Raw genomic sequence first — 19,052 nt, forward strand, 5'->3', positions numbered from 1 at the left:
TCACACTCGTAGCAGTGTGATGTGACCAAGGCACTCGACCTGTAATACATTTATTTATTTTGCTTAAAACAATAAACAAGAGAAACCATATTGCATTTCTTTTGAAAATGATAAATGATTTTTTTCTAACCCAGCTGGAAAATATATATCTTTTTTATTTTTAAGTTTAACTCACACAATGCCTTAATTTGAATACATTTAAATTAGGGCCTGCAGCCTTGTGCCAACACTTGCCTGCCACCAGTGCCAATATAAACCATAACACACTGCTATATTATGTATTGCTCATATGCTAACCACTGAGCCAACAAGTAACATAAAAACATTTGTTACCATGACTCCTTCTCATCTATTTATATATATATATATATATATATATATATATATATATATATATATATATATATATATATATATATATATATATATATATATATATATATATATATTAGGGCTGGGGAAATCTGACATTGTGATATTTTGTTTTTCTACAATATATATTGCAATATGAATACAAATTTACAAATTCACCACATTTGTAAAGAAATCAGGTATAGAAATTGAATAAACAAATGTAAAATATCACAGTATAGTCTTCATAGTATATATAATTCAATGAAATGTTTTTATTGAATGTATAAATGGGACAATTCCTTGTGCCTAAATGCCTTAAACTCTCTTATCATGCTCATACTGTCACATGACACATTTAAATGATCAACTTTTGCTCCATTATTTATGGTAAAAGTCTTCAATGACTCCCCAAATCACATGTTCTGAACTGCGGTATCTGGTTAACTATAATCCCAATTCAACATTGCAGGTCCAGCAATGTGACTATTGTAAATGCACATATTGCAATATCAATGCCAAAACAATATATTTCACCTGCCCTTTTTTAGCCTACCATTTTTTTACATAAAGTTTAATTTATATAAGTTTGAAATCAATTGTGTTTTAATCAATAATATCTATATTTTTATAATTAATATCAATTATATATATTAAATATGTATTTTCAATATATAATTAGATATTATATATATTAGATCAATTATAAAATATTTTGCTTTTGGATTATAAAGACCTTTTATAATCCAATCCGTTTCATTTTCTAATTATTTACAAATCTTGTTTTTTATATATATATATATAAAAGTAATTTAACGCTAAATAATGACAAAATGTTTAAGCAGCAAATCAGTGTATTCAAATCATTAAGCACAGAGTGACCCTTAATAGTATGTCATAATATTTGTTTTTATTGTACTTTTCCTAAACTAAATCAAAGATAACATTCATTTTATTATTATTTTTTATTTGCTTGTTTATTTTACAGGGACAATACACTTGACATTGTTATATAAAGATAACCGATGTTGTGTGCATAGGGCATATAGCATAAAGCTAATTTGCAGCCCTCATCCCTGGTTAGGCTTTACATTAAAAAAATATTAATAAAACAAACAAAAAAAAAAAACAGTCAAGAATAAAACACAATACAGCAAACATGTACAATATTTACAGAGGCATAAACATAAGATGCAAGTCCATATGGATAAAGAGAAATGTACATGAACACTGTACAAAGCAAAAAGAGGAAAATTGTGCTGCCATAAATTTTTAGTTGAATCTAATTCACTTAGTCAAAAACTTGCATCAATCAGACTGAGTAAAATAAGACTTTGTAACCTAAATTCAGTTACATGTGTAACTTCATTCATTAATTTTCCTTCGGCTTAGACCCATATTTATCAGGGGTTGCCACAGCGGAATGAACCGCCAACTATTCCACCATATATTTTACATAGCAGATGCCCTTCCAGCTGCAACCCAATACTGTGAAACACCTACACACTCTCACATTCACACACACACACATTCATAAATACGGCAAGTTTAACTTATATGGCATGTCTTTGGACTGTGAGGATACCCGGACACGCAAACACAGGGTGAACATGCAAACTCCAGACAGAAATGCCAACTGGCTCAGCCGGGACTCAAACCTGTGACCTTCTTGCTTTGAGGCGACAGTGCTAACCATAAACATAAAAACATTTGTTACCATGACTTTTTGTCATCTATTTTTTTTTTTTTGCCAGCGCACAAACACAGCACCTTTAAAAACAAAGTATCTACTTTGGAGTTTTTGCTCCAAACTAAAACCCAGCATCATTTGCCATGTGCTTCCGTCTCTTTCTTTTCACCCTGCAAATTCAATACGCAGTCAATATGTTTGCACTGTATAAAGAGCGTTGTTAAATGCCAGCCGATCGCCACTTGAAAGCGCAGCCCTGTTTGAAGTCTCTCGCTCTTCATCTATGTAACCTGTGCGTTTGCATGTTAATTATCCTGATAGAGAAAATAAGATCTCCGATTCATGAAGACAACATCTGCAAGAGCAGCCGCTGTAATAACGCTAGATTAGCTCAGTTTGTCCTCCGGGTTAATTACTACAATGCTGCTGAAGTAAAGGTTAAACAAAGGTGAGTCATGTTGGCATTTAAACTTGGAGATGCGAGTCTCTCCACACCTGAAGCGTGAAAACTCCAGTCAACTCTGAAGCTCAGGCGTGGGTGACGATATGAAGGAAGGGTGAATTTCAACACGCGAGTTAAATGTTTTAAACGAGAAGGCTTTCTGAGGCTGGCATTATGAAAATGTCATTGCACTTCTAGTGGGTGAAAAGTGATTTCCAGGGGTGAAACGTCCTGCAAACATGACTGAAAATTGCCATGGAAATTAATGTGCATGTTATTGCTATATGATTAAAGCTGCAAAATGCCTTCTGAATGCATTTATATTGAAATGGCTTGGATTTGACCTCTTTTGTTAGAAAGGAGGTGTTTGGGGGATTTAGATCATTATTTGCATTATTGATGATCATTGAATTACATTGCATGCATTACAATCACATTAATTACAATGCAGTTATTTACATTTAGTCATTTAGCAGACACATTTGTCCAAAGTCTCTTAAAATTCTGGAGGCATTCAGAGATTCAATAAGAAGAGGCAATACACAAGTTGCACTAGTTATAAGCTGCGTCCCAAATGGCACACTATAAACTATGCACTCATGCACTATGTACTTATGCACTTACACACTCAACAGAATAGTAGCTAGCTGCGTCCCAAATGGCACACTATACACTATGCACTCATGCACTTTGTACTTATGCACTTACACACTCAACAGGATAATATATGTATGTAGTGGCATCCCAAATTGCACACTAATGTTTTTTTACTAAGCGGAAATTCAAACCGTTTCCCTGATGACGTTTGACGGTTGTCAAATAAGTGAAATAAAAGACCAAATTATCAAATAATACCTGCCGTGAGTATTGCCGCATTCACCATCGGGAGGCGCTGTAATCACTCTCATAGGAGAATTTTGCTTTCACCATCCAAAATAAATAAAGTTATTCAACGTGTGTCCGATAGCTCCGCCCCCTCCGCTACGTAAGCAAACCTGCGGTCGTTAAGTGCGTGAGGTGTCCATCATTACACACTTCATTTTAGCGGCTAAATGAGTGCATCCTCCGAGTAATTAAAGTGCACTGATTATTTTTAGAGTTTTCAGTGTAAACGCACTACATAAACTATTTATACAACAAAATGGCATAGAATAGTGCATAAGTATGTGATTTGGGACGCAGCTATAGAGAGGAACTGTTTGTGCTCAGAGAATTTAGCTTTAGAGTAAGGAGGGGGGAGTTTTTTTTTTGAGAGAGAGAGAGAGAGACAGAAGAGTATTTCGACAATTGGTTTGTCAAGCCCACTCATCTGTGTGAAGCATACTTTATAAATGCAGTTTTCTTCAAAAATTCATAATGTTTTTAATTATCTTCTGCTATTTTGTTTTGTAATTTCCAACATGTTAATTGATATTGATATATATATATATATATATATATATATATATATATATATATATATATATATATATTTATTAAATAACTCATTACTTCAACTTAAATGGAGTAAATTTACAGTATATAGATTAGTTTTTTAACTCAAATGGTTTGTTGCAATCGGTTTCCTTAAACGATTTGAGTTGCCTTAACTTTTTGGGTTTTACAGTACTCAGTTGGTTTGAGTTCTCTTCATTTATTGAGTTTTAGTGTGCTCAAATTGGTTCGTTTACTCAAATGGATGAAGTTCACAGTACTCATTTGAATTAGCTTTTAAACTTAAATGGTTTGTTGCAAACGGTTTCCTCAAATGGTTTGAGTTACCTTAACTTTTTGGGTTTTACAGTGCATGTCATAAAATTATATGTTTTTTTATTATCATTTTACATTCGTCAACACAAAGTGAAAATACTGTAAAATATCCATCTTGTTCTTTGTGTGCGAGCAGGCGCAGACATTTTGATCTTTTTGGCTTAAGACTTCCAGTGTCATTCACTTTCATTCTTTTTTAGACTTTAAAAACAGCTTTTTATTCTGCTGGATGTTGCAAACTGATATTTTTGTAGAGTGAGTAGTTTGACTGTTTTCTGACATTTTATTATTCCTAATCATTTTTCCCATAGGAAACTAAATCGAAAGTTCTAAAACAATCACAAAAAGGAGCGCACTTTCGCATTGAAGAAAAGGGTCAATATTGAATTTTAAAAAAGAGACAAATTTAAAGATAATTAATACAGTTAGCTAAAAATAAAAACAATGAAAATATAATATAATGAAAATATAATATAATGAAAATAAAGTAAATAAAAAAGCTATACCTGAAAAATATGTATTTCAGATAATTCTTATAAATATATTAAATATAATATAATATTCATTCATTCATTCATTTTTCGGCTTAGTCCATTTATTCATTAGGGGTTGCCACAGCAAAATGAGCCGCCAACTTATCCAGCATGTTTTACACAACGGATGCCCGGAGCACCCGGAGGAAACCCACACCAACACTGGGAGAACATGCAAACTCCACACAGAAATGCCAACTGACCCAGCCGGGACTCGAACCAGCGAACCTAGGCTTTGGGCAACAGTGCTAACCCCTAACCCTCCTTGTAGCCCACAAAGTCATAATACTGTAAAACATATCATTGAATTTAAAAATGAAACCAATTTAAAAGCAATTCTTGGTCGTGATTAATATTGTTAACTAAAACTAAAAAATCAAATACAAATGCAAAAAAATGCAGCATAAAAATTTTCAACAATGACGATGAGAATAATAGGAAATGTTTCTTAGATGGCAAATCACCAAATCATTAAAAACATAAATACTTTTGTGAAACATGGAAACTTTTAGTTTGTCAAAAACAAATCTGATTTAAATAAATGCAGTTCTCACACACTTTCCATTATTCATCTATTCATTTTCCTTCGGCTTTTTCCCTTATTTATCAGGGGTCACCACAGCAGAATGAATCACCAGCTATTCCAGCATATGTTTTACACAGCGCATAGTATTCCAGCAGCAACCCAGTACTGGGAAATACCCATACACACTTTCAAATTTACCCACACTAGTCACACCACAGGATCTGCAATGTTAGATTACTTGAGAATGTGGCGTTGTTGCAGTTTAACCATAATAGTGAAGGTTTGACATTTGCACAAGGCCTGACAGAGTTCAAAGAATTCAGAAACAAGAAATTTTACTCGTTGTAACTTTAATACAGAATAATTTGTATTGAATTATTTATACTTCAAAGACTTCTGTTGGTGTTATTTTACTTTTGAGCACAATCACCTCACAGCAAGAAGGTCACTGGTTCGAGCCCCAGCTGGGTCAGTTGGCATTTCTGTGTGGAGTTTGCATGTTCTCCCAGTGTTTGCGTGGGTTTCCTCCGGGTGCTCCGGTTTCCCCCACAGTCCAAAGACATGTGATACAGGTGAATTGCATAAGCTAAATTGGCTGTAGTGTATCTGTGTGAATGCAGGAGTGTATAGGTGTTTCCCAGTGTTGGGTTGCCATTGCAAGGGCATCCGCTGGGTAAAACATGTGCTGGATTAGTTGGTGGTTCATTCCACTGAGGAGACCCCAGAGTTATTAAGTGACTAAACTGAAAAGAAAATGAATGAATGTTTTATATTAGAATCCATTCTAAAGGACCGTTTGATTTTAAGAGGTGACACGTCCTACAAACCAATTGCCATTGAAATGAATGTGCTTGTTATTGCTACAATTAAAGCTGCAAAAAAAGTCTAACTGCCTGCATTTAATATATGAAAACTCTGAAACAGCCTTCCTAGAATAGAGCTCTTATATCAGGAAGGGTCTGTGTGTTTCCTGTGGGCTTAATGACGCCTGTGTGCTGGAGATTAAGACAGATTTGTTCATTATTCTTCTCTTCACACCCTCTCGACCCTCAAAACAGAGCTGAAGATTTCTAGGTCTAATGAAAAAGATGCGCTCATTTTAATCAGCCAAACAAACTATTTAATTAAACTTTTGGGTGAATACTTGAGCCCCGCAATTCCTCAAATCAATCCGCCCTTCTTGAGAAATGAGAGTTTTAATCAGGCAGTCATTTGTAGATCTCAATTTCTGCTTTGTGTGTGTGTGTTTGTGTGTGTGTGTGTGTGTGTGTGTGTGTACTGTTTTTTGGTGTTTTACAAGGACAGTTTTATATTTTATGTATAATGACATGGTTATGACCTAGTTGTACTCTATCAAGGTGGTTTATGAGGACATCCCTGATGTCTTTGTAATTCAAAATGCTTTAAAAAAATCATACATAAAAGGGTGTTTGAGACTTAATATTTGCGACACTTCTCAAAATTTCCAATGGTTTTCTGTGAGGGTTGGGTTTCAGGATAGGGGTGGGGGGGGGGGGCACTTAATCAGTGGGTTTTCAGATATTCATTTATTCATTCGTTCATTCCACTGTGATAACCCCTGATAAATAGGGGAGTAAGCTGATAGAAATTAATAAATGTGTCAGACTCCCGTCTTTGTGTCATGTGATCTTCCCCATGTGCTGTGCTCCATTGCCTTGTGTGTATCACGTGATTCCTTTATTCTGTTTGCCGCCATTTCTTGATCTTCATAAGTTCCACCTGTGTCTTACCCCTGTTTGTAATAAGTACAATCATTCATTTTCCTTTTGGCTTAGTTCCTTTATTAATCTTGGGTCGCCACAGCGGAATGAAATGACAACTTATCCAGCTAGTTTTTAAGCAGCGGATGCCCTTCCAGCCGCAACTCATCACTGGGAAACATTTATACACACTCATTCAGACACATACACTACGGCCAATTTAGCCTACCCAATTCATCTGTACCTCATGTCTTTGGACTGGTGGGGGAAACCGGAGCACCTGGAGGAAACCCACTCAAACGTGGGGGGAACATGCAAACTCCACACTCCAACTGACCCAGTCGAGGCTCGGACCAGCTACCTTCTTGCTGTGAGGTGACAGCACTACCTACTGCACCACCGCGTCACCCATTGTCTGATATTGCTTTGTCAAGATCCTATGTTCCTGCGTGTCCATGTTCCAGTGTTTGTAGTAAGTGTTTTGTCAATAAATTTGTGTTTAGTTTGAGAATTCCCTAGTCTTTATCGTCCATTGTCAAAGAGCGAACGTGGCAAAATACCGGACTCAAAAATAGAAAGTTAGCGGCGTTTGTTTTCCCCCATTTTTCTATATATAGTCTTTTTGCCCCAGTGTTTTCTTTTCCCTCGCCCTCGTGTATCCCATGGACTCCATCTACACCCCCAAATTCCTCCTCCTCATGCTAAAGTAGGTGGATAGCAGTCTCGAGGACCATACAAGACAGTACTCATTTCTAGCTAATAACTCCACCTGGCTGGACGACGTGCTCTGCGGGTTTTACAACTCCAACCTGAACACCGCTTGCAGAGCACTGTTGTCCGAAGTTGTCCTTGAGGCAATTTTGTCGCTTCACCGTCTTTGCTGAGGAAGACCTCATCAGTGCCACTCCAGACCCAGTGACCAGCCAATAACCAGCCATCAGCAGGGAGCGCTTACCAAAGCCCACTGCAGATAGAGAGCCACCTGCGGTGTGTGAGCCTTCGCCATCATGAGCGGAACAACACTGAGAAGGAGAAGATCAACAGCCCGTATGACCAGGTGATTGAGCCGGCAACATCGCCGAATGTGGGAGTCCTGGTGGACAACGAGGGATCGAGTGAGAGTCCTGCCCACCTACCCACCACTAAGGGTGAGCTGTCACTGGACCAGAATATGCTGCTCATCGACTTCTAGAGCGAAGTCATGCCTCTTCCGATGTTTCCAGACAGCAAATGTTTAATTGACAGCCTCCCAGGGTCATGTGCAGCATCCCACTCAAACCACCCCCTTTACCTCTGCTGATGTCATCGGCTACAGCCATGCAGCCAACTCCAGCGCTGCTGCAGTCAGCCAGTCCACCAGCTCAGCCCACCAGCTTCAGCAGGCTCCCTCGTCTCTCTGGCTCTGCCTTGGTCAGTCATCGCCCTGCCTCTGGACTCTGCTCCTCTGGCTGCACCTTTACCCTCCATCCTGCCAACTACGTTGAGCTCCTCCTTCCCTTGAGCTACACCTTGATCCTCTGTCACTCTGGCTCCGTCTCAGACTTCCGGCTTCCTATGTGGTCGTTTTGGTCGGGTGAGCCCTTTGCTCAACCTCAACCTTCCGGGACCTCGATATCACCTTCACCCTATGGGTCTCCATCTCTTCCATTGGCTCCACCTCCGCAGTCGGCCCCCTAGAGTCAGCGGCCACTCCTCCTACATGGCTCATCCCTCCGTCAAATCAACCCTGGGTCGTCCTCCTGGCTGTGTCCAGGGTCCGGTTTGTCCTGTTCCAGCTACCTTTATGGCTCCTCCCTCCTAAGGCTCCACCCTGGCCCCCTCCTTTCCATAATTGTTTTTCTTGTCTTTTGCATTGACGGTGCGAGGGAGCATCAGACTTCTGTGTTTGTGTCATGTGACCTTCCCCATGTGCTGTGCTCCATTGCCTTGTTTGTATCGCCCCCCATTTCGTGATGTTTATGGGTTCCGCCTGTGTCTCACCCCTGTTTGTAATTAGTTGCATCATGCCATGTGTATTTATGTCCCTGTGTTTAGTTAGTCCATTGTCCAGTATTGCTTTGTCAAGATCCCATATTTCCTGCGTGTCCATGTTCCAGTGTTTGAATGAGTATTTTGTAAAAAAAATTTTGGTTAGTTTGAGAATTCCAGAGTCTCCACTGTCCGAATGTTTATTCAGCTGGCACAAAACAATAAAAGCTCACATGTTCTGTTTTCAACTAAAAACGGACAACTAAAATGACATATCAAGTAATAAAACTGTATTTTTTTTTAGATGATACACACACCTTTTTCCCCACACTTAATTCAAAATGCTCAAATTTGCTAAAAAATAGTCAGACATTTTGCAATCAAATGTAAAAGTACTTATCTAAAGTCCTCCACAGTTTCACACAACAGAAAGTGCTTATGTGTGATTATCCACGGTCCTAATTCACTTCCAGCCGCAGATCCAAATGTCTTTCATCACCTGGATGCTGGTTTGAATATCCCCGCATTCAAGTTTCAGCACAATCAATCAAAGCAAGTGTGAAATACAGGATCTGCCAGGGAAGAAGCAGCAGAAGAAAACCTCCCTGAAGACACGGAACACATTTACACGAAAGCTAAACGTGTGAAATCCTTCCCCAGTATCTCTTTTTTTTTGGTCTGCTTTTCTTCTTCTGTCTCTGCGGCTCACATAAACACCTTGCTGAAGGGGGGAAATATCCATGCAGTCTCTTGAGGGGAATTCATTGGCGCTAGTTAGAGCTTACTGGATGAAGCGTGCGCTTCATTCGAGGACAACATTTAAAGAGATGAACAGGACACTCTGTGATTTTCGCCGTGGCTGATTCCACTCAGCCAAATTACGGCATGTCAAATCCGTTACTCAGGGGAGAAAGAAACGCTTGAGGAGAAGAGAGAAGAGTCAGAAGGTGATAAAAAAGCAGGAGCGGTGAAGACAAAACACTGACTGGATAGAGGTTTTTTTGTTAAAACAACTGAATGATAAGAGATGATAAGATTTAAAGAGGCACTTGCTAATTGTGGATCTTAGCTGGAACATAAGGGAAACAGGAGCTAATTAACCCTCTTTATGAAGGATGAGAGAGGACATCAGTCAAACTGCTCTGAATAGGCGTAAATACAAGAGTGTTTCCTTCGGTTTGGATTTGCACTGAAAATTTGAGTTTGCTGCTTGTTCAAAATACTTATTTAAATGATTTGAAACCATACAAGATTTTTTGGAGGACAACATAAATGTTTTATGTCCAATCTACTTAAATTTTATGCAGTGGATGCCCTTCCAGCTGCAACCCATCATTGGGAAACATCTATCCACACACACATACACAAAGGAGAATTTACCTTACCCAATTCACCTATACCACATATCTTTAGACTTGTGGGGGAAACTGGAGCACCTGCAGGAAACCCACGCAAACATGGGGAGAACATGCAAACTCCACACACAAATGCCAACTGACCCCGCCGAAGCTCGAACCAGCGACCTTCTTGCTGTGAGACATTCGTGCTACCCACTGCACCACCGTGACGACCAAAGTAAAATGTATTTATTAAAATAATTATAAAATGTTTTATTATTATTATTATTATTATTATTATTATTATTATTGATATTATTATTATTATTATTATTATTATTATTATTATTATTATTATTATTATTATTATTATTGATATTATTATTATTATTATTATTATTATTATTGATATTATTATTATAATTTATTATTATTATTGATATTATTATTATTATTATATAACAACATTTCATAAAATCCCACTAAATTGTGATTTTACCAATGGTTCACTATCCTCTGTAATCATCTATACAGCAACTTCACAACTTCTCACTCGATTTCCCCTGATGTTCCTGTAAGATAATTCCTCCTGCATCTTCACATCTGTCTCTTCCCTTTCCTATAATCCCCACAACACTCTGATTTCCTTCCAGAAAATGTAAATCAACCACTATTCCGCGGAACTAAATAACACTGACTGGATATGTATTAACCGTTTGCTTTTTGCTATTGAGTTTGAAAGGCTTGTCACAGCTGAAGTCAGTTTTGAGATCCAGTTCTGCAGTTATCTTTGCATTCGCTGCTCACTTCATCGAGAGACTGTAGATTGACGCAGAGCATTAAACATGTCTGTTAGCGCTGACCGCAGACTGGAGAGTAATTACAAAGCTAATCAGTTTCGACAGCCCTCCATTCACTCCTGGCTCTCACACATGTGCACAGACTGCAGTGTATCTGCGCTCACACACATATATTATACACATACACACACATATGTATGGCTATCCTTTTGGGGACTTCTCACACAGATATAATGATTTTTCAAAATTCTTAATTCTTAATTAATGTGACTTATGAGACGTTTTCCTCATGTTGACCAGATAAAATGTCCACACAAGATAAAAAGTGACTAAGCTATCTTTTTGGGGACTTTTCATACACATAATGATTTTTATATTGATCAGACTGTATATTTTAAAAATGTCCCCATAAGGTCAAATTTTACTGGTGTTCCTATACTTGTGGGGACATTTGATCATACACAAATCCACAAACACATGGTGCATTTTCTTCATTCTGAGTGATTTGTTTTCTTTATGGGGACCAAAATAATGTCCTCGAAAGGTCAAAAATGACTGGTATTCCTATACTTATGGGGACATTTACTTTCACACACACACACACAGACACATATGCCACATTTTAGTATTTTCAAAATTCACGGCACATTTTCGGCATTCTTCATTATGTGTGATTGAACTGTTTTCCTTATGGGGACCAAAGAATGTCCCCACAAGGTCAAAATTGACTGGTATTCCTATACTTGTGAGGACATTTGGTAACACACAAATGCACAAACACATGTCACATTTGAGCATTTTTAACATTTTTCATTCTGTGGGATTTGTGAGCTGTTTTCTTCATGGGGTCCAAAATAATGTCCCCACAAGGTCAAACATTACTGGTATTCCCATACTTATGGGGGCATTTGGTCTCACACACACACACACACACACACACACACTCACACACATGCACGAACACACACACACACACACACACACACACACACCACATTTTAGTATTTTAAAAAATAAATTATGTGTGTTTGAGCTGTTTTCCTTATGGGGACCAAAAATGTCCCCACAAAGTCAAAATTTACTGGTATTCCTATACTGGTGGGGGTTTTGTTCACACACACACACACACACACACACAAACACACACACGCCACATTTTAGCATTTTCTAAATTCTTTATTCTGTGTAATTATTGAGCCATTTTCCTCATGGGGACCATAAAAAGTCCACATAAGGTTAAAATCTACTGCTATTCCTGGGACATTTGGCCACACACACATACACACAGTACATTTTAGCATTTTCAAAATTCTTCATTCTGAGTGATTTGTGAGCTGTTTTGCTTCTGCATGGGGACCAAACAAAAATGTCCCCACAAAGTCAAGATTTACTGGTATTCCTATACTTGTGGGGATATTTTGGTCACAAACATATGCATGTATACACACACACACACACACACATTCACACACAACAACAACAACAACAACACATTTTAGCATTTTCAAAATTTTTCGTTTTATGTGATTGAGCCATTTTTTTCATAGGGACAAAAAAAAGTCCCCACAAAGACCGCATTTACTGGTCTTTCTATACTTGTGGGTCACACACACATGCTTCATTTTAAAATTGTTTAAATTCTTCATTCTGTGTGATTTGTGAGCTGTTTTGCTCATGGGGTCCAAAATATGTACCCCAATACATATAAATATGTAAGTAAAAATTTACTGATATTCCTATACTTGTGGGGACATTTAGTGACACACAAATGCACACACACACATGCCACATTTTAACATTTTTCAAATTTCTACACTTTGTGTGATTGAGCCATTTTCCTCATGGGGACCAAAAAATGTCCACACAATGTCAAATTTTTCTAGGATTGCTATATATGTGAGTACATTTGGTCACAGACATGTACACGCTGACACCATATTTTAACATAATCAAAATGATTAATTCTGTGTGATTTATGAGCTGTTTTTTTTCTCATGGTGACCAGAAAAGTCCCAGCAATGTCAACATTTATTGATGCTCTTAGACGTGTGGGGGGTTTGTTCACACACATACTCCACTTTTCAGTGTTTTCAGTATTCTTCATTTTGTGTGATTTGTGAGCAGTCCTTCTCATGGAGACCAAAAATAACTAAATTCCCTACAAAGTCAAAAATGACTGGTATTCCTATACTTGTGGGGACATTTGGTATACTTGTAACAACTTCAAGAAATACAAGGTATACACGCACATAGACACACTTTGAGCATAGTGGTTTACAGGAACTCTTCATAGGTAATGTACTTTATATTACAAACATGAACAAAATAAGAATAAACAAAAAGCTAAATTTACTGTTTTTTTTTTTTTTTTCATGTTACGTTACTGGCAGTAACTGCTGCCGATATGTTACTGACATTTGATCTCTTGTACATTAAGTGGTCACAAATGCAAGTATATCATTGGTTCACTTAATGAATTATATACATACAGTAGTAGATATTTTAACTGACCAGCTCTTGTATGTATTTCTGTTTCAGGTTTGATTCCAACAGGCTGACCAAAGATGGCATTTCTGAAAGAGGAGATTACCTTTGTCTTCTCCCTGTGGGCTTCCCTCCTTTATGTAGCACTAATGTCTCTTTCCCTGGGAGCAGAGGCACCTAAAAGAAGCCAGTTCATGTGGAAAACAGGTCAGATGCCAGTGTGTTTTATTTTAGGGTTTTTCTTGGATGGTTTTTCTTATATATACTGGCTTAATTGTGAGATTTTGTTTACTGTATTTACTTGTTTCTTGTTTTCTATTTGATTCGCTATGTATGTTTTTTTATTTCAGTCAAAGGAAATTGCAGATTTGCAGTAAATATGATACAGAGAAATATCAGTTGCAGTTTTTGTATCATGGACACCATAGGGAGAAAGTAATAATATAATATACATGTAGGTGTTTGGAATCTAATGCAAAAATACTTTGCACTGAAATATACAGAAGATACCATTATGATGCAAGATTATTAAATGGTGGCCTTTAGTCATCTTTGGATTGAAAAATAGTATGATTCATACTACTTTTTATAAGACGTTTTTAGCCATTTTTAAGTTGATGGAGCAGAGTAGGGATTTATTTATAATTTTGGATTGAAATTATTTGCGTTTTTAGTGCCTTTTGGGATTGAAAAATATTACACAAGACACTGTATTGTGTTTTTTTGTGTTTATACTGCACAACAGTGCTTTAATGGCCATTTTTGGACTGTATATAGTGTACAACATGGATTTTATGATAATTTTTAGATGAAAATATTGCAGTCGAGAGATGAACGGATCAAAACTTTTTCCGGGTCTAAACGCATATGATTGGCTCGTGATGAACGAGTGACTCAGACCCGATAGAGGACTCGAGAGGTGAGCGAATCAGTTCTTTTTCCGGCTCTAAACGCATATGATTGGCTCGTGATGAACGAGTGACTCAGACCCGATAGAGGACTCGAGAGGTGAGTGGATCAATTCTTTTTCCGGGTCTAAACGCATATGATTGGCTCGTGATGAACGAGTGACTCAGACCCGATAGAGGACTCGAGAGGTGAGTGGATCAATTCTTTTTCCGGCTCTAAACGCATATGATTGGCTCGTGATGAACGAGTGACTCAGACCCAATAGAGGACTCGAGAGGTGAGCGGATCAGTTCTTTTTCCGGCTCTAAACGCATATGATTGGCTCGTGATGAACGAGTGACTCAGACCCGATAGAGGACTCGAGAGGTGAGCGGATCGATTCTTTTGCCGGCTCTAAACGCATATAATTGGCTTCTGCCAATGTGATGAAGACTTAAAATTAACGATACTACCTGCACAAATGCGGATGAACGAATCAGTCCCTGAGAGGACTCGTAGTTTCCGAGTCATATTGAAGATTCGTTCAAAATGAACAAATTGTTCTTGAACGACCCATCACTATTGCACATGATACAATTTATGTGCTTTTTCAGGTCAATTTTGGATTTAAATTGTGTGCAAAATGTACTTTTTTTTTAAAATTAGTATATGGTGCACTGTATGGGTTTAATGGTCATTTTTGGCTTGAAATATAGTGTGCAGGATACCTTTATCAGCTTTTAGTTCCTTTTGGATTGAAATATAGTGCACAACATTCCCTTGTATCATTTATAAGTCATTTTCATTTATCCATAATTCTTGTATTGAAATATAGTATAGTATAGTATAGTATAGTATAGTATAATATTTCAATACAATATAGTGTGCAGGATACTTTTCTGAGCTTTTTAATCACTTTTGCATTTAAATATAGTACAGAAGATACTTGTATTGGGCTTTTTTTGTGTATTATTGTGCACAGTATGGCTTTAATGGTCAATTTGGATTGAATTATAGTGGACAACATACCCTTATATGACTTTCATGATAAATTTTAGATGGAAAATTGCACACAAGGGCAGTTTTAGATTGGAATACAGTGCAAAATAGACTATTAGAGAACAGTAAGGCTTTAATGGTCACACTTGGATTGAAACAGAACAGAAGAACTGTCCATGTATTCGGCTTTTTTGTGTGTAAGGCACAATAAAGCTTTAATGGTTATTTTTGGATTCTTTATGGACTTTATGATTGTTTTTAGACAAAAAAAATTGCACACAAGACACGTTTATGTGCTTATTTGGTCAAATTTGGATTGTAATACAGTGCAAACGATACTTTTATGTGCTATTTTTGTCATGTTTGGATTGAAAAGCACTGCAAAATATACTTTAAAGGAGCTTTTTTTGACACTTTTTAATCAGTTCACATGAAGCATTTCTCAAGTCATTTTTGGATTGAACATGTAAACAAATATTTCTATGTTTTTCGTTTCTGGTGACAGAATTATCATCTTTGCATGATTTGATTTGCTCTTTTAATAGTGTGTGGAGCAAATAGTGTGTTATTTCACACAGGCACAAGCACAATAAGAATTTCAGGGTTTTCAGAAAAGCCAAGTTAGTGAAATCCATCCACAGTTTGAGCAACAGAATTCTGACACATTTCTACTCGTTTCTCTGTGGCCAGATCCAGTTGGAGAAGTCCTACATTAGAATTGCGTAATCCAATGTGTGAATGACGGTGTTTGGTCTGTCAAGAGGCAAGGTAGTGCACATTTCTGTTCTGCATTGGATTGAGGAGAACACAAGAGGAGAGTAAGTAAAAAAGAATAAGTGGTCCAGGCTGGATATTGATCCTTGTTGTCACAGATTTGGGATCAGCAGGCATGTATGCAGTGCACTTCAGAAAACTGTGAGACCATCTGCCTGTGTTATCTGTGAAGTCTGATCAATCTTATATCCAGCTGGAGTTGCTCATGTCGCCATGGCAACAATTGTTAAGTGTGAGATTGACAGCTCGCAGAAGAACAGAAGATTATTACTTGGCCTGTTAATGCCGTCCGGTGCATTCAAACTACTGCGAGCTTACATTTTCAAGATGCCGCAATTAAGCACTTCTTCAGAACTTGTAACAAAACATCCAACATTTGGCTGTGAAGACCTCAGGCAGCTGCCGTTGCCTCAATAAATAAACATGGCTGGATTTAGAGTGGAGTTTGGGTGGTCTGGCTGTCATGCCTGACCTTGGGGGAATACACTTAAGATATTAAGTTTTGTTTTATAAATAATGTATTCAAATTAAGGCAATGCGTGAGTAAAACTTAAAAATTAAAAATGTGTTTTCCAGCTGGGCTAGAAAAATGCATTTATTTCTAAAGGATTGCAATTTTTTGTTTATTGTTTTAAGCAATAAATAAGCAATAAATAAATATGTTACAGGCCAAAAAATACAGACTAAGTGCCTTAGTGTCCCACTAGGGATGGTCTACAGCCATATTACACTGCTACGAGTGTGATGTTGCGTTCATACAATGGCATACTTTTGTGTGTATAAAAAAATAAAATCAAACGCGGAGAGTCTAAAAATCCTTTTATATGTGGAACTACTTTTTTTCCACCATTCATACACATCTGCAGCTGACGTCAGAACAGCAAAAACCAATGAACGATTCTCTTGCGTAATGTCTAAAATGATGGGAAAATGGGTGATTTTGCTCACATTTTAAGATTATAAGGCTGAACAGCATGAAATGTTATCAGTCTAGAGACATGCCTCTGTTGAAATCGAGATATCACATTAATTAACCTTGAAAAAGCAAAAGCAAAGCAAACACTACCAGAAACACTAGTAGTGTTTCTCTTTTGTACAACATACAAAAGAGAAAGAATGATATAGAAAGTCACTTGTCCATTTTATGATGATTTAATCAGTTGTAGTTATAAATTACACTGAGTTTTTCTCCTCTAAGGGCTTATTATGTGGTTTCTGTTGCCATCTTGTAGCGGAACGTCAACCGTCATTGCTCTGCTCAGTATGACAGGATAATGGCCCCCAACGCGCTGTATCTCTGAAATATTGACCCCAAAATACCAACTGTACTGTATTGTTTGTTTAGGGGACAAAAAAGAAAGATATATTTCACTTTTAAATAATAATAATAATAATAATAATAATAATAATAATAATAATAATAATAATAATAATAATAATAATAAAACTATATTTTCATATATAATTAAATTTTTTTTATTTATAATATAAATAAATATAAGACCCCAATATTTTTTTTTTCTTGTATTTTGGGGGAAAAAAGCATCCACTGTCAATCAAACTCTGAGCGAAATGTCAGTTTCTCCGATGTTGAACCATCAGTGTATCACTCCATGACTTGACCAAGACATTTCTCATTAGTCAGCTTAAAGAATAATAACCAATCAAATACGTTTATGTTGAGCTTATGACAAAAATATAATGTTTTAACAAAAATAAAAAATAAAAACTTCAGTTATTACAATGTTCAATGTGGTGTTGACAATTAAAGTGCAGGGCAAAGTCAAAAAATCATAGGCTGGCATTATGCAATTGCATTATGGACCCTTTTCACAAGACTGTTATTAACGTTTAATGCTCATTATAATATTAGATCCTTAAGAGTTTGACGTATGAGCATTTATTAGCATTTATGAATTTATTACAAATTACTGCTAATGTGAGGTGTTTGTAATGCCTTGTCTATGGGGCTGAGCGTAAATATGCGCTATACTCTCCTTTTGCATCAGTCTCACTTTTTTTTCCTTTTTCTGAAAGTCTTAATAGCACAAACATGCTGTTTTTCTTTAATTATTTGAGCAAATAGTATTTAAAAAATTATTTGTTGTACACTCCCATTCACTGCGCTCTAAGTTTACACTGCTATGATGACTTCTGCTGCTGAGAAACTCGTAAATTTGAAAAGGGTCTATTGGTAGAGCTGCGCAATATATAGGTTTAGCATAGATATCGCAATGTGTGCATACACAAAATTCACATAGTAAGATATGCAATGTTGAGTATTAATTATAGATTACCAGGAGCTACAGAATTGTATTTAATTACTGTATTTGTACAGAATTTATACGATTTATGAAAAGAAAAAAATAAATTTCAAAACATTTCAAAACAAAAACAAGATCATTTTACTTAATAATTCCTCTTAATATTAATTTATTTCTTCTGAAGGTGAAACAAAACACCTTTTGCTTACTCTTTTTATATATATTTGGTAAAAACAAGTAAAAACGAGTAAAAACGAATATAAAACGAATATAAGAACGATAAAAAAAAACATTTTTTGCATTCGTTATTGTTAAATTTCTGTAGCTGAATACTGTTAGACTCAACAGTAAACCGTCATATAGTGCTATTCATTCTATCTTCATTCATTCATTCATTTTCTTTTCGGCTTAGTCCTTTTAACAATCCGGGATCGCCACAGCGGAATGAACCGCCAACTTATCCAGCACATGTTTTATGCAGCGGATGCCCTTTTAGGTGCAACCCATCACTGGGAAACATCCATAC

At 36.7% G+C, this 19,052-nt stretch overlaps 1 protein-coding gene across 5 annotated transcripts in view; it reads left to right on the forward strand.

Annotated features, from left to right (window-relative positions):
* Window positions 1-19,052, forward strand: part of thsd7bb (thrombospondin, type I, domain containing 7Bb) — a 203,820-nt gene that overhangs the window by 74,109 nt on the left and 110,659 nt on the right. For all 5 annotated transcript variants that reach the window (XM_073916918.1, XM_073916919.1, XM_073916921.1 and 2 more), the window contains one exon: window positions 13,656-13,808. In XM_073916918.1, the coding sequence (XP_073773019.1) occupies window positions 13,682-13,808 (127 nt within the window). In that variant the 5' untranslated portion in view covers window positions 13,656-13,681. The remainder of the gene's footprint in view (window positions 1-13,655; window positions 13,809-19,052) is intronic.

Source organism: Danio rerio, chromosome 11, assembly GCF_049306965.1.
Source record: "Danio rerio strain Tuebingen ecotype United States chromosome 11, GRCz12tu, whole genome shotgun sequence".
In the NCBI taxonomy this organism is placed as follows: domain Eukaryota; kingdom Metazoa; phylum Chordata; class Actinopteri; order Cypriniformes; family Danionidae; genus Danio; species Danio rerio.